Genomic DNA, 15149 nt, shown 5'->3' with positions numbered 1-15149 from the left:
AAGCTAATGCCACGACACTCACTCTAGCCAGGGCAACAGAGTGAGACTCTGTCTCAAAAAAAAAAAAAAAAAAAAAAAGAGGTATTCAAGTAGCTGCATGCCCCTGCTAGACCCTCCAAACAAGCTCTCAAGAAAGCACTACAAGGCAAAAATCCACTCGAATAAAGTAGTTCCTCTTCATCTGAGGGGGATACATTCCAAGACCCCCCATGGATGCCTGAAACCTCACATAGTACCAAATCCTATATATACTGTTTTTTCCTATACATACATACCCTATTATCAAGTTTAATGAAGTTATGCAAACATGGTCCTTCTCTCTCTCTCAAAATATCTGACTGTACTGTATCTCAAGTAACTGAAACTGAGGAAAGCAAAACTGCAGATAAGGGGGCCTACTGTACAAGAGACAGTACAGTGCTACAAGGAACCAGAAGGGAGAAATCACAGCTGAGTGAGATATTTCAGGGAGATTCTACAAAAAGAAATTTTCTGAAGAAACTACCATTGGACTAGGCAGACATTAAAGTATGCTAGCTGAGGTAAATCAAAATACAGCTTTCCCTTGGTACCCTCAGGAGACCGGTTCCAGGACCTCCTACTCCTGCCCCCGCCATATGAAAATCCATGGATGCTCAAGTTCTTTATATAATATGGCATCGTATTTGCATATCCTCCTGTATACTTTAAATCATGTCTACATTATTTGTAATACCTAATGCAATGTAAATGCTATGTAAATTGTTGTTATACTGGATTATTTATTTGTACTACTTTTGATTGTTGTATTGTTATTTTTTTTATTGTTTCCCCCCCCCCAAATATTTTTGACCTGTAGTTGGTTGAATCTGTAGCAGATGCGCAACCCAAGGACACAGAGAGCCAACAGTAAATACAAATCTCGGGATTTAATCTAAGGAGAAACTAAAAATATAGTTCCCCCCTCAAAATTAGACCAATCCCTTAATGTACCTGTAAGGAAAGCAAATCCAACAAGAAGTCCCAGTCTTCTCCGCTCAGTTTCATGGCTATGAGGTGTTGCCATCAGCCAAACCATGAACCCCAAGGAGACCAAGCCAGAGAGCAGGCCAGCCTGTCAGAGCCAGAATCAAGAATTAAATACTTGAAAGCTTCAAATTTATTTTACAGGAGACCTTTACTGGGTTCAAATACTCATCTGAACTTCCTAACATTTGCTTCTAATCTGGAGGCAGGGGAAAAGGCGGTGTTTTCTCAGGGGTAAGGCTGAAGCCTTGAAGCACAAAGTTAGGACCATGGTAGATGCTATAGCCTCTTTTGGCTTGGGCAGTCCATCAACTACAGTGCAACCACTCAAGTCAAACTATGAGTGAGTCTTACTCAAGAAATAGAAGAGAAGCGGCCAGGCGCAGTGGCTCACGCCTGTAATCCTAGCACTCTGGGAGGCTGAGGCGGGTGGATTGCTTAAGGTCAGGAGTTCGAGACCAGCATGAGCAAGAGCGAGACCCCGTCTCTACTAAAAAATAGAAATGATCTGGACAACTAAAAATATATATATAAAAAAAATTAGCCGGGCATGGTGGCGCATGCCTGTAGTCCCAGCTACTCGGGAGGCTGAGGCAGAAGGATTGCTTGAGCCCAGGAGTCTGAGGTTGCTGTGAGTTAGGCTGACGCCACGGCACTCACTCTAGCCCAGGCAACAAAGTGAGACTCTGTCTCAAAAAAAAAAAAAAAAAAAGAAATAGAAGAGAGGAACCCAAGTGACAAGTGCTTGAAGCACATTCGATCTATAGAACAAGGAGAAATGACTCGTTTCTGATCACTGAAAAAAAAAAACAAGACACATACAAAGAAAAAAGACTGAAAAAAAAGAAAAAAGATTGGAAAGTACCAAAATGTTAACAGTAGTTACTTCTGGGTGATGGGATTATGGAGGTTTTTAAAATACCTCCTTCTCATCGCTAGTCTGTTTTCTGAATTTCTACAGTGAATGTGTATTAGTTTTGTAATAAGGAAAAAATTTTTCTTTTTTCAAGAAAGCAAGTGGGAAAAACTCCAGACATTAGAAAAAGAGGGAAATCATCAAGGATGGATGCAGACACTGAAGTTCCTTCCTTCCTTTAAAGGTACAGTTGATTCTCCATATTCACAGTATTTATGTTATAAAGTTACAATGGACAATAAATTAGTGAATTTGTAACCCAGTGTTCCTAGGGGAAATACAGCATTAGGTTCCTATGAGCCTCTGGTCACAACATGTTCACCAAATGATTAATACATAACCTTGTTTTATGTGTGTTTCTGTTTAAGGACACCTATTTCACATATAGTATTGATTCATTAACACTGAATTCAGCCAAACAGGACTATAACTCATGCCCAAACAAAGCTTATCTCACACACATATTCTCTCCATAAGGCACATCACAGTCTTCTTGCACTTAGGAATACTAGACAATACTTCGGCACTACGCTATTTGCATTTCAAACAGCAAAATCACTAACAAAAAGTATAAAAATGCAAAAGAGGTGGCACTAAATAAACATGAAAAGGATATTTGTTTACAGTATGAGAACTAAACAAGAAGGCAGAGCATTGTTTTAGATGTCAGCTGGGAACATGGCATGACAGGTGACTCGAGTTTTTCATTACTCTGCACATGTCTGTGAAAAGTGCCATGAGTACTGATTTTGGGGTTACACATTTTAGTGAGTAGGTGAATCCCAAAATATGGAATCCATGAATAACGAGGACTGACAATATTTTACTTAAAAAAACAACAACAACAAAAAACCAACCCACAACCAGGAACCAAAAGGGCCAACTTTGCCTAAAACTCAAGGGATCAAAAACTCCTCTGAATGTCTAGAGTAGTTTTGGCAGAACCCCTGCCAAGAGATGCCTAAGCATAAGGATAGTTCTCCTCAGCAGTGGGTAATGCCAACAAAGGCCCACCCCTTTATTTATGCTGAAAAGGACACTCGAAAAAGAGACAAGGTTTTACTAGTGAGAACTTCAAATGTGGTTATTCCTCAAACTGTCCTTTCTACTCCTTCAAACCAAACTCTTTCAACACAAGAAAATGAGTTGTTAAAGGTTTTTACCCAACCATGCAGATAACAGTGTATCAGAAAATAAAATGGGTCAAATCATTAAAGGTCTCAATCCTGCCTCTCCTAGTAATTAATCAAACAATCAGTGTTTTGTATTCAAGTACTGCACAGTCATTGAGGAAAAGGAGAGGAAGAAGAGAGGAAAAGATAAAAAGGCTACTGTGCAGAAGAATCCCAGCATGCACATGATGCCTCTACTCAGTGGGTGGGGGTCTTGTATGTAAGCAGCACAATATTCAGTGCTAAGGTTAAGACATTCTGTTTTCAGTACCTAGAAGGGGCAACTGAGCCCCTTTCTAGATACTGAAATGTTCTCATTTAATGGCTGACTAGGTTCAGATCCTGAACTACTGATAAGGATTAAGGAAGGGTACAGACCTGGACCACCCTGCTGAGCTGGTCTTTTCCTAATAGAGTTTGTGCCATAGCAACCAGGAGAGAAAGCTGTTCTTACCTGAATGACATGAGTGACCACATGGACATAGGCTCCCGCAGCTGCCACAAACATACATAGGGCAAAACTCGCATAGACCTTCTTCAGGTGCTGCTGTGTAGAGGGGGTTCTAGGAAAGAATGTTAACAGCAGCGATCACTCTCAGATCAATTTCATCTCTAAGCTAAGAATCATTCTCTCTTTTTGGTCTTTCCAGGGAATATGTGAATTATAGTACAAATGGTTTAAGATACTTTGGGGAAGCTGAATTTTAATTAAAAAAAGAATATTTTGAAAATAGGTTCAGAACCTTAACTGCTGGGGAAGAACCAAGAGCCCCAAATTATGAACAATTAGTACCCAAACTAGAATAAATGCCTTTCCAGTGACCACACAGCAGCCCTTAGAATTTGGGTATTTTTATCAGGTCTTCTGGATTCTAGCCAAGTTAGTTTATACTTGTAAAAGTTAGTAAATTAGGAAAAGGGAAAAGAAACCAGATGTGAAAGTAAATGCAGTAAGAAACCACAGTTAAGGCCAAAACACTTACATATGGGAAAATTTTAAGAGTGCATCAAAGTTGATCTTCCGATCAAATATGTTCATGGTTCCAGAGTCTGTGTGACAAAGCCTCCCCTCTGTAAAATCAAGAACAAAGAAAGGTTATTTTAAAGATACTAAGACATATAAAATAACACAAGCAACTTTCTTATAAAAAAAATAGCAACATAAAAGCTTAGAAAAATGAAAAGTTGCCTAAAATCCCACTGCCCTAACACAACCATTTTTATTTTTATATATGTCCTTCAAGAATACATTTGCAATCATAGTTAATCATTTTAAAGAGGACAGAGGAAATGAAGCCATCCTCTCCTCCAAATTATTTTGTTACTATCATTTTATTTCTATTCTTTCAAAAGGTAATTTGTCCCTTTAAAAGGCAATTCATTTTTAAGAGAAATTCTCCATTAGCAATCTAGTCAAAGGGGCCCAGCCACTGACATATAAAGCAATTTCATGTCATTGTTTCTAGAAGCTAGAGAATTCCCTCAGTAAAGGTATCTCAAGGATAAAAAAACCAAAACTATAAAGCTGGGTCTGGCACTAAGATCTGCACTTGAAATATACACATGTAGAAATTTTCCACCTAGGAAAACCTATACATTTTAGAGCTGAACTGAAAAAGATTCACAATTTAAAAAAGAAGAAAGTCCTACCCAGTGAAAAAGGAATTTATGCAGAAAGGAGGATTTTTGGGGTATTTCTTTTTACTTAGTTCCAGAATCTTTCCTACAGAATGGCTGGAATAGTACAAAGAATTTATGTATACACTTCACCCAGGTTTCCTAAATGTTACTATTTCATCATATATGCTTTATCCTCTCTCTACATATGGCAATATATAATAAAGGCACAAAAATATTTTTTTCCTAACCATGCAGACATGATGCCCCTAACTACATCACTTCATTGTGTATATCCTGAAAACAAAGATCAAAATCAGGGAATTAACACTGATGCAATATTATAGATCTGATCTATAGACCTTATCAGATTTTGCCAACTGTCCCAATGTCCGAAAGGACTTTAACTGAACTATATCCTGGTTACATTACATCAATGCCATAAAGTCAGGTTCTTAAATCTTGCTCCGTCCACTATCTCACATTCAATCCTATAAACATGTTCAATCTAGAGAACTGAAGACCTAATCTAGAGCTTTTATCTTTCCTAAATATAAATCCTCCAAGTTCTTATAAGGCCCATAACGCCCATCCATTTCAAATCTACCAAAAAAGAGGGGTAGATGGGGGAAGAAGGGATTCAAGCACAAAAGATAAGTTGATTGAAAGACATGCCAACTACTCATGCCCATTCTAATCAGCACCCAACTCAACACTCAACACAATTAATCTAGGCAATAAAAGTAACAATCCTCAAATCAATTTTCTGAGGAATCCTGGGCCAATGGAAAGATGTCACTCAGAGTTCATAAAAATCACTACCATTCGTTTCCTGAGGCTCTCTCCCACAAATGAAACAGTCACAATGGCTGGCTTGCCTTCTCTGATTTCCCTTTTCCTCCTCTTACCAACATCCCTACTCACCTCACTTGTTAGTTCTGTTCTTAAGGATGGACACAGTAAGAAGTTGCAGAACATACTAAGGCTGTTCCTCTCTCCTCTGAGTCACCTGGCTCTGGGCCCTCTTGATCTAGATGGTGCAATTATTGCTGTTTGTTGCAAGGCCAACCACAGCCTTCCATAACCATGATGAATATGTCCTCTAGAGAGCACACTTACACAGGATGGCAGAATCCAGCACCTGGAAAGTGTCTTTGTTTAAGGCTTCCATTAACACCCCTAATGACGTCCCTAGGCAGAACTTGCAACAATACTGAAGCAACCTTCAGAGCCAAGTTTCTCAGTATTCACAATGGCAACACTAAAGTACCCCTTGCTTCCAATTTCAAGAATTTAAAAGGGGTGTGAGGAGGGAGATCCTCAAATACCTGGGGATTGTTAGTCAAAGGGCAACACTCACGTAACCAGATCCTACCAGTGGAAACTGTGGGAGGAGAGAATGGCAGAAAGCCCTCTTTCCCAGTTTGTTCTTTGACATTTCCCAGGAGGTACTGACTGCCTCTTTCTGGTTCTGTCTTACAGCTGTTGATGGAAAAACCAAAACCATCAAAGGCTGTGTGGGTGGGGAGGAAGATGTCAAACAGTAATTTTGCCTTGATTTGGTAGTGGCTTGTGGTTTGTAATTTTAAAAATTAACAAAACTTCTGTTTTTAGACATCACTATTCAAAAATTTAAGTGAAACACAACTGCCAAATATTATAGATGCAAAAGTGCACAATTTTAATTGCATTAGGGTAAAAAAATAAAGAGAGAAAAGAAAAGAAAGCAATCCAATAAAGTACAGAGAGTCCCAGACTTACCATGGTTGACCTATGACTTTTCAGAGTTTAGGATGGTAGGAAAGCAACATGCATTTAGTACACTCCTTGATTTATGATGGGGTTACTTTTGGATAAACCTGTCATAAGTTGAAAATATCCTGAACTGAAAATGTAAATCAACTTATGAAATGACTTGCATTTTCTTACTTCCAGTATTTTCAACTTATGATGGGTTTATACGCATGTAGCCCTATCTTAAGTTAAGGAGCATCTGTATACATTTAATGTATATGACATAATGTATAGATGACAATTTATTTCAGAAATGTTAAAACGTGAGGCAGAAAAAAGTAGGTCTTAGAATCAAGGAAATATGATAGTTTGTTCTAAGTCTGTTCCAAATAGACGAGAACTAATGTATGGGTAAGTAATGAGATGAAACTCTTCTTATCAGTTTTGCCAGACAAAATAAACTTACCAGGTTTCTATTATAGCCTCGACTAGTGCTCAAAAAAGACACCTAGAGTTCAATGGCAAATATGCAAACTCAGCTGAACAAGATTAAATTGCACTCATAACTCAAAAATAGCAGCTCCCATATCAAAAGTATTTTCAGTCCCAGGAAAAGCTGGCTCTTAACAGAGCTTGAAGTACTGTATTCAATACCATTAACCAAGTAACTCAGCTAACATTCCAGGAGCTCCACAGTTAAATAAAAATCTTTGCTTAAAAAAAAAAAAAGATAAGTATTATGTATATTTTACAATAAAGAAGAGAAGTGCATTATAAGTTGCTCAAAAATTCAATATAGTAGGCCGGGCGCAGTGGCTCATGCCTGTAATCCTAGCTCTCTGGGAGGCTGAGGCGGGCGGATTGTTTGAGCTCAGGAGTTTGAGACCAGCCTGAGCAAGAGCGAGACCCCGTCTCTACTAAAAAAAATAGAAAGAAATTATCTGGACAACTAAAAATATATAGAAAAAATTAGCTGGGCATGGTGGCACATGCCTGTAGTCCCAGCTACTCGGGAGGCTGAGGCAGTAGGATCGCTTGAGCCCAGGAGTTTGAGGTTGCTGTGAGCTAGGCTGACGCCACGGCACTCACTCTAGCCAGGGCAACAGAGTGAGACTCTGTCTCAAAAAAAAAAAATTCAATATAGTAGTGCTAACACACATATAAGCCCATTACAAAACTGACAATAGCATTAGTCTTTCTCACCCTGGACCCCAATTCATACAGAAACCTAGAAATTGGATTCTTTCCCACTCCTCACTATTAATACTCAACTCTAAAACAGAGGAGGGGATTATTTATTTAGAGCACAATGTGGACAGTGCCTCCTGGAATTGTGGGAAGTTTGCCTATACTGCATTTTTAAATGAGAAGTAAATGTTTAGGTGTTAATCATAACCAAGTTCCTTTGATGTAGTTCAGAGCCTCAAAGCCTTCATCCCTAGGAAAGCAGGAACCCCAAAACTTGTCAGAATCTGTCAAAATTTGGCATGTATATACTGCTAAAGTTTTGTTGAAGTGTCACCGTTCTGAGGTTCCCCCAGCCAGCCTCCTCTGCCAAAGCCACCCAAAAACAAAACAAAAAGCTAAGAGCTTAATGCATAGCTTTACCAAGAAATAAAAACTTAAATACATTGTTTTAGTTAGGTATTCCTATGGTCTGTTTTTGCTTGGGGAAGGAGGGACAGCAGGAGCTGATAGGAGACAGATATTCTTATCAATGGATCTATGTCACATTAAATCCCTTGTTTTGTTCCAGATATCTTCCTTATTCTTGTCCTAAAATGAAAGATTATTATCAAGGGTCAAGCCCTAATAATAATAAAAAAAATTCTCTACAATCCTATCCCAACACATCTAGTAAGTACAGTGCATACGAAACATGCTGAAGTAGCCAAAAGCTATGCAAAACAGAAACTATCATGCATTTAGCACGCACTTAAAACAAAAATCCTGGCCTTTGAAAATTAAAACCCTGCTGAATGCTAGAGCCAGGACAGAAGTTGCTAAACAAGCAAATCAAAGAAACATTGTTCACACATTAAATTAATATTAGTTTAATTATAAACTAATTAAATATTTGTTTGTTAATTACACGGCTCTATCTTCCTGTTGTATTAATTCAATCATTTTCAACCCTGTCTCCACATATCCAAAGGGATCAAATTGATACTTAGAAGAAAAACCCCATATAGTTTTTATAAAGGAGGAAGAATTGCTTGTAATTTTTCAGTAAACATTCTCAGAACGTTTACATTTGCCTACAGCTGGGCAAAATCATCTAACACAAAGCCTACTTGTTGATAACGTGTTGAATATCTCACATGTTGAATTAAGTGTTGAATGTCTCACGTGAGAGTATCATACCTCATATCCATAGCCTGGGAATTCAAAATCTCAAGTACAGTTTCTACTAAATGTGTAATACTTTTGCACCATCATAAAGTCAGAAAAATCATTAAGGTGGGGACAGCTTGTACTTCTGTTTAAATGGCATGCCTCTCCTCTGGCACATTTACACGGTATAGCTCTTGTCCCACAGGGCCACAGGTGTTTTGAGACAGCCTAATAACCACTAAGTGATAATCTGATATGGTAGAAAACATGAAGTAAATGGTCATTAGCTCGATGCTTTCCCTGCCACCCTGAGGAGATAGGTCAGTTCAGTTTCAGAACAATCCAAGGAATTCCATTTCAGCTAAGGCTGGGCTTTGATTGTCCCAGATTGGAACCATAGATGTCCCAGCCTCTCCCTTAACTGGGACCAAAAGCCCTGGATTAGCTAAAACTGAATCCATCTCTTTAAAGAGCTGCCTCAGAACCTAACCAGTAACTAGAGATGGAATGCCTACTGCCTTCAGTAAATTTTTTTTTGTGCCAAACTTTGACACTCCTGAATCTCCCTTTCTATAACCACAACAGTTTGACAGATATTGAATCATAAGAAGGCCCCAATGTCCTAGATACATAATCTTCTTCCAGTATAAACCAGTAATCCCTCCCCAATAACACCATATTTAGCCCAAATGAGAGCAAGCTAGATTAGGACAAACAGCACACCCACTTCACCCTCACTCTTGAAGCTCTTTTTTCAAGTTCTTGGATTCCAATTTCAGTTAATCGTGCAGGAACTTCTTACCTTGCGAACAGAGCCTCCATCTGATTCAGCTCAGCTATCCCCCAGACATAAGTATACCAAGGATTCTCTAGAGCAGATCTAGACCCCATTATTAAATCAGGAATGCTATGACCTCAAATCAATATTCCCCAGCTGGCTCAGTGGAACCTACCTCACAGAGTTATACAAGTGGCTTTAAAAGCCAGTCCCTACAGCCTTTCTCTCCTTGGTCTTTAACACTGTCTTTGGAAAACAAAAATGTACTTCATATAAAAACTACAAAGGGCTGCATGAAATTTGGCTAGGAACTCTGGGGAACAAAACAGGGTAGAGTGGAAGACACTTCTAGTAGATTCTACAGCCAAGTCAAAGTAGTTAAGGAAAATTTAGAAGACAGGGCATCACGAGACTATTCAGTGGTTTCCCTAGAGGAGATTAATACCCTTGGGTAGTTTATGAAATAAAATGAAACTCTTCAGGCCAGCAGTAGTACCTTCTATAATAATACCACTCTCTACATTTATATAAAATTTTACAAATTTCAAAGTGCTTTTATACTTATCATCCCCTTTGATTACACATCAATCCATGAGGAAAGGGCAAGAATGATTAGTCCCACTTTAAAGATTTTAAAAAAAAGTTTAAAAAAGCAGCGTAATAGTTGTAAAAGCACTGGATTTAGTGTCACAAGTCCTGCCATTTTCTACCACATAAACCTGGGAAAATCATCCCAGCTTCCTGATCTGTAAGGTAAGGATGATGATTAATACCTGCTCTACTGAATGCCAACAAGAAAACCTGTGAGAAATCATTGTAAAGTGCTAACCGGTATTGATTTGCTCAGTATCAGAAAGTTAAAATAAGTAGCAGAACTAGAACCAGATTTGGAGTCTTCTGACCACTATAGTCTTGGTGCTCTTTCTACTATTCCACCCTACAGTGTAAAAATAAGCTTTCATCTATATAAGCTTTCAAAAGTAAGTTCCAGCCATAGGTCAAGAGAAATCTTTAAAACAAAAACAAAACAATCCCCCAAAACATATGCTGATTCCTATAACACTTTTCGGTATTTTTCAACATTTCTACAAAGACCACAAACTATATCAGGAAAAAAATTGAAAATGCTAAGTAACTGGATTAATGTTACCTTTTCCTATTCTTTAGGAGAGTAAGACTTCATTCAGATCAATAGTGGGGAAGGGAGAGAAGGGAAGACAGTACTAAGCTCTGTTTCCATAACAAGATGAATAATGGAACAAGGAAACTCTAGATCCAGATTACAGACTGCATTTCTCAAGGAGCCAACCATTTATGCCCCCACTGGAGGAAATTGGCAGAGAATCCAAATGTCAACATATTTTTGAAGCCTGAACAAAAAATTTTAAACAAAGAGGAATAAGAAAACACCAAAGTAAGTAAATCTAATAATTACAGAAATAAGCGTGTATGCAGAAACTATAAGAAATGTGGTTATGCAATTCAGATAATCTTTAACTAAATTCTTAAACTACGTGTACAATGAAAGATAAACTGTAAATACGTTATCAATAAGTAACTAGAAAAACCCATTCGCCGTTAACCTTTATCCTTAAAATCCTTGTCTGTTTCAGGCACAGTCAGCTCTTCTACTGGGTTACACATTCACAAGTTAACTATTGCTAGAAGAGGGTCTCAAGTTCATAGTGGTTTGTTGTTGTTTTGGTCAGTGAAAGGCTAATGGGATAGGCAACGCAACCTGAGCTGGCATGGGATAGCAATTCTACACTTGGTAAATACACAGATTACCAAAGCCTACTTATTACCACAGCTCTATCAAGTAGGCCCAAAAAAAAACAACCGCCCAAAGACGCCCTTCCTGAACACACTTTGAGAAAGACGCCCACAGGGCTCAGGACCAGGCAAGGCACGGCCACCTCACCTGTCCAAAGGTAACCAATCAGACCAGAGCGGCGCTGCCCTGTGGGGCTGGCAGCCAGGCCAGGCCCCAGTCTCACCTCCTGCCTCTGTTGTTGGCTCCCCAGTATCTAAGAAGCCTCGCGAGTCACAGAGGACTGTGACATCACCCGCCCCGCCGTGACAAGGCAGCCTGCCCGACCAGGCCCTAGCTCAAGTCCCGGCTCCTGGCCGTTCACCAGGGGCAGCCCGAACAGTGGACCCGCAGCAAAGCAGCGATCGGTTGGGTGGGGCGGGGGTGACCACAAACCCGTGAGGTTTCGCTTTCACAATTCACCTCGGAAGGAAGGGGCGGGGATGTGCCCTGAATTCAAGCGATCAAGGCTGGGCCAAGGGGCCCTGCGCATACATTTAGTGAAGGGGGAGGGAAGGAGGAACGCGGAGTGGGAGGAAGAAAGGAAAGCAGGCTAAGGGACCTTCGCCACCGCTCTGGCACAGAATGGGGACCTCGCCGCCTCAGCCCCGGCACGCAGCGCATGCGCAGCACTAGTTCCCTAGCTTCCCTCCCCACCCAGCTTTCCAGAGTCTAGTCGCCGAGCAGGGCCCAGTTCCCTTAGGGTGCAATCTGTCCGAAAACCGACGCTACTCCCACTCTTGCTCAAACAGTAACTAGTGATTCCTTTTCCACTTTTCACTCCCGGCCTGCCTAGTCCTAGCTTCAAACGTACCTTCTTAGCCCGCCTCTCCGGAGCCTACAAGCTCTTCTAACACCGGATGTACTATGACTTTCCCAGGGTCCACTCCAGGCTCTTTACCCAGTGCCCGCCCGTCGAGAGAAGCCCCGCCCCCTCGCCTACTTAAGGCCAGTCCTCATTGGCCGCTGGCCCCACTTCTGCTTTTCCATTGGTTGTGCGTGCATAAACAGCGGCAGTTTACTTTATATTCATTAGCTAATATCCTTGTCGATCAAGACTCTGGCCACCAACTGCCATGGTAGCAAAAGGTCTCCGCCTTTTCCCCCCCAGTAAGGAAGGATCCTTGTCCGCTGCCGCCTCTAGTGAAGAAAGCGAAAAAGGACAGGCCCCGCCCGAGACGCCCGGCAAGTTATGGAGCCCCTGGACGTGTGATGGGATAGCGCTGCAAGGTCCCGGGATTCTGGTTTTAGCTTCTCATGAAATGTTAAAAGTGGAAAGCGATTCAGCAAACACTTAGAAAAGAGCCTTCACAGGGGCCGATTTACCGTGAAACTAGTGGAGCTTAAGCTTCAGAGCATCTTTGAAGGCCCAGCGAATTCTCCAGGAACGCGAGGAGGAAATAGCAGCCCCAGTCTTGTACTGGACGGTTGGACCCCAGCATGGAGGTCACTCTGTTAAGCCAAGTAGGGGTCCTGGGACTGCGAGGCGGGCAGGCTGCCAAGACCACCCTCCCCACCTGCCTGCTTGGGGGAGTTGGTGGTTCTTCATAGGCACCTCGGCCGTGCGAGTTGGGGGTGGAGTGGGGTGGGTGGGCCAGGGGACAAGGGCGGCGACGACCCGACCAAGCTGTCCTAGCAGCCCCTTTGGAGACCGAGCCAAGGGAGATCAAAGGTCTGGCTTTCCCCCCACTACCTCGTTGTCTCCAGCAAGAAGCACCACCTGTGCAAGAACCTGTATTAATAATAAGGAGTTGCGAAGCTGGTAAAAAGAACAACAACAACAACAAAAAGTAGAGGAGGGGAGACTTACAGTGATTGCCAGGCAGTTAATAATATTTTTCTGAATTTTGTGATGTCTGTGGTATTTATTAGCATTTTTTTTTTGAAACAAAGTCTCGATCTGTCACGCGAACGGGAGTGCAATGGCGCAATCATAGCTCACTGTAACTTCTAACTATTCTTCCCTCAGCCTCGCGAGGACCTAGGACGACTACTACAAGCGCTGGCCACCATGCCCGGCTAATTTTTTAATTTTTTTGTAGAGATGAGGGTCTTGCAATGTTGCCCAGGCTATTGTTAGCATTTTAAAATCTATAATGATTTTTTCATTCTAAATATTGACTTTATTACACCATTTTGTATTCTTTATTACATAATTTTATTTACTCTAAATATTGACTTTATTACATAATTTTAGAGCCCCACAGAGCATTCCTGACCTTCATTTTACAAATGAGGAAACAAGCCCACAGACAGAAAAGGTTCTGGCAAAATAAAAGAAGAAATTTAGATTAGGCATTTGATCAATGGAGTTTAGATCAGAATCGAGGATTGAAGAAATTACTTTATAGAAGGACAGAATAGTTATCTTTTCAGTAAAGACTACACTGTGCAGAATATGATTCTCAGTACACAAACCCAGATATGCAATAAATATATGTTTATTTTCCATAATGCAGCTGAATATCTACCCTGAACCTCATTCCACCAAAATGGAAGAAAATGTATTATCAGTCTTCCCTGGGTTTTCTCTACCCACCCCCACTCTAATTTCTGCCACATTTCTGAGGCCAAAGTGCTGGGGACCAGGGCCTATCTGGTTCCTGGATATCCAATCCACACCTGTTGCTACAGAGATTTTTACCTTTGTTCTAGTGTCGCCCTTTCAGAAAGGTGTAGCTGTTCTATTTCCACACTATATTTGAGGTATGATAGACCTTTTGTCAGCCTGATATTGAACTCTCCACCTAGAACTATAGGTTGCTAAGAGCTCCGCCTGCAGTGTTGACTGACATATATTATTCATTCACTGAGCACCTATCATTTGCCTATTTTAGGCTCTTGATGCATTAGTGAACAAAAATAACTGACCTCATAGACCTTAAATTCTAGCAGGGAGAGAAAAACTAACTAAACAATAAGCATAATATAAATAAATTATATAGTGTGTTAGAATATAAGTGCTATAAAATAGAGTAGGAATTGGGATCAGACATTCTGAGAGGTGGGCGGGTAGAAATTACAGAGGTGGTAGGCATCATTGAGAAGTGACACTTGAGCAATAACTCAAAGGAGATGAGGGATTGAGCAATGCAGGATCTAAAGAAAGAGTATTCCAGGCAGAGGAACAGAAAGTGCAAGCCAGGAGCATACCTGGCACAAGTGAAAAACAGTAAGAAGGCCAGTGTAGCTGGAGTGGTATAAGTTCCGGCACAATTATAGGGGATGCAGTCAGAGAGGTAGTGTAATGAAAGCAGATCACGTAGGGTCTTGAAAGGCTTAGATAAACTGCAGCTTTTCTTGTTCTGAGGAAAATGAGTAACCACTGCAGGGGTTTGAGCAGAGGAGTGACATAATCTGACTTACCTTTTTACAGGAATGCTGGCTGCTATTTGAAAATAAATTTCAGGGGCTAGACATGGTAGCTCACTCCTATAATCCCAGCATTTTGGGAGGCCAAGCTGGGAGGATCGCTTGAGGCTATGAGTTTGAGACCAGCCTGGGGCAACATAGTGAGACCCCATCTCTAAAAAAAAAAAAAAAATCAGATGGCTGTGGTGGCCTGTGCCTATAGTCCTAGCTACTCAGAAGGCTGAGGCCAGAGGACGGCCTAAGTTCAGTTAGAGGTTACAGTTAGCTATAATCACACCACTGTACTCCATCTTGGGCAACAGAGCAAGACTTTGTCTCTAAAAAAATTAAAAACTAAATAAATTGTGGGGATTCAAGGGTAGAAGCAGTACAATTAGAAGGCTCACACCAAAGTGGTAGTGGTGGAGGTGG

At 40.8% G+C, this 15149-nt stretch overlaps 1 protein-coding gene across 2 annotated transcripts in view; it reads right to left on the bottom strand.

Moving 5' to 3' along the window:
* Positions 1 to 12279, bottom strand: part of TMBIM6 (transmembrane BAX inhibitor motif containing 6) — a 20861-nt gene extending 8582 nt beyond the window's left edge. The window contains exons 1-4 of one of the 2 annotated variants that reach the window (XM_012652337.1): positions 12181 to 12279; positions 4077 to 4164; positions 3548 to 3656; positions 973 to 1093 (exon numbers count right to left, since the gene is read on the bottom strand). In XM_012652337.1, coding sequence (XP_012507791.1) covers positions 973 to 1093; positions 3548 to 3656; positions 4077 to 4132 — 286 coding nt within the window. In that variant the 5' untranslated portion in view covers positions 4133 to 4164; positions 12181 to 12279. Of the gene's footprint in view, positions 1 to 972; positions 1094 to 3547; positions 3657 to 4076; positions 4165 to 11553; positions 11575 to 12180 lie in introns of those variants that run through there. The other variant, XM_012652343.1, reaches the window with a different exon arrangement.
* Positions 12280 to 15149: the final 2870 nt, after the last annotated feature.

The sequence above is a fragment of the Propithecus coquereli genome, unplaced genomic scaffold (genome assembly GCF_000956105.1).
Source record: "Propithecus coquereli isolate 6110/MARCELLA unplaced genomic scaffold, Pcoq_1.0 Scaffold111, whole genome shotgun sequence".
In the NCBI taxonomy this organism is placed as follows: domain Eukaryota; kingdom Metazoa; phylum Chordata; class Mammalia; order Primates; family Indriidae; genus Propithecus; species Propithecus coquereli.
Note: the sequence above shows the minus strand (reverse complement) of the source record. Positions and strands in the feature narration are given on the sequence as shown.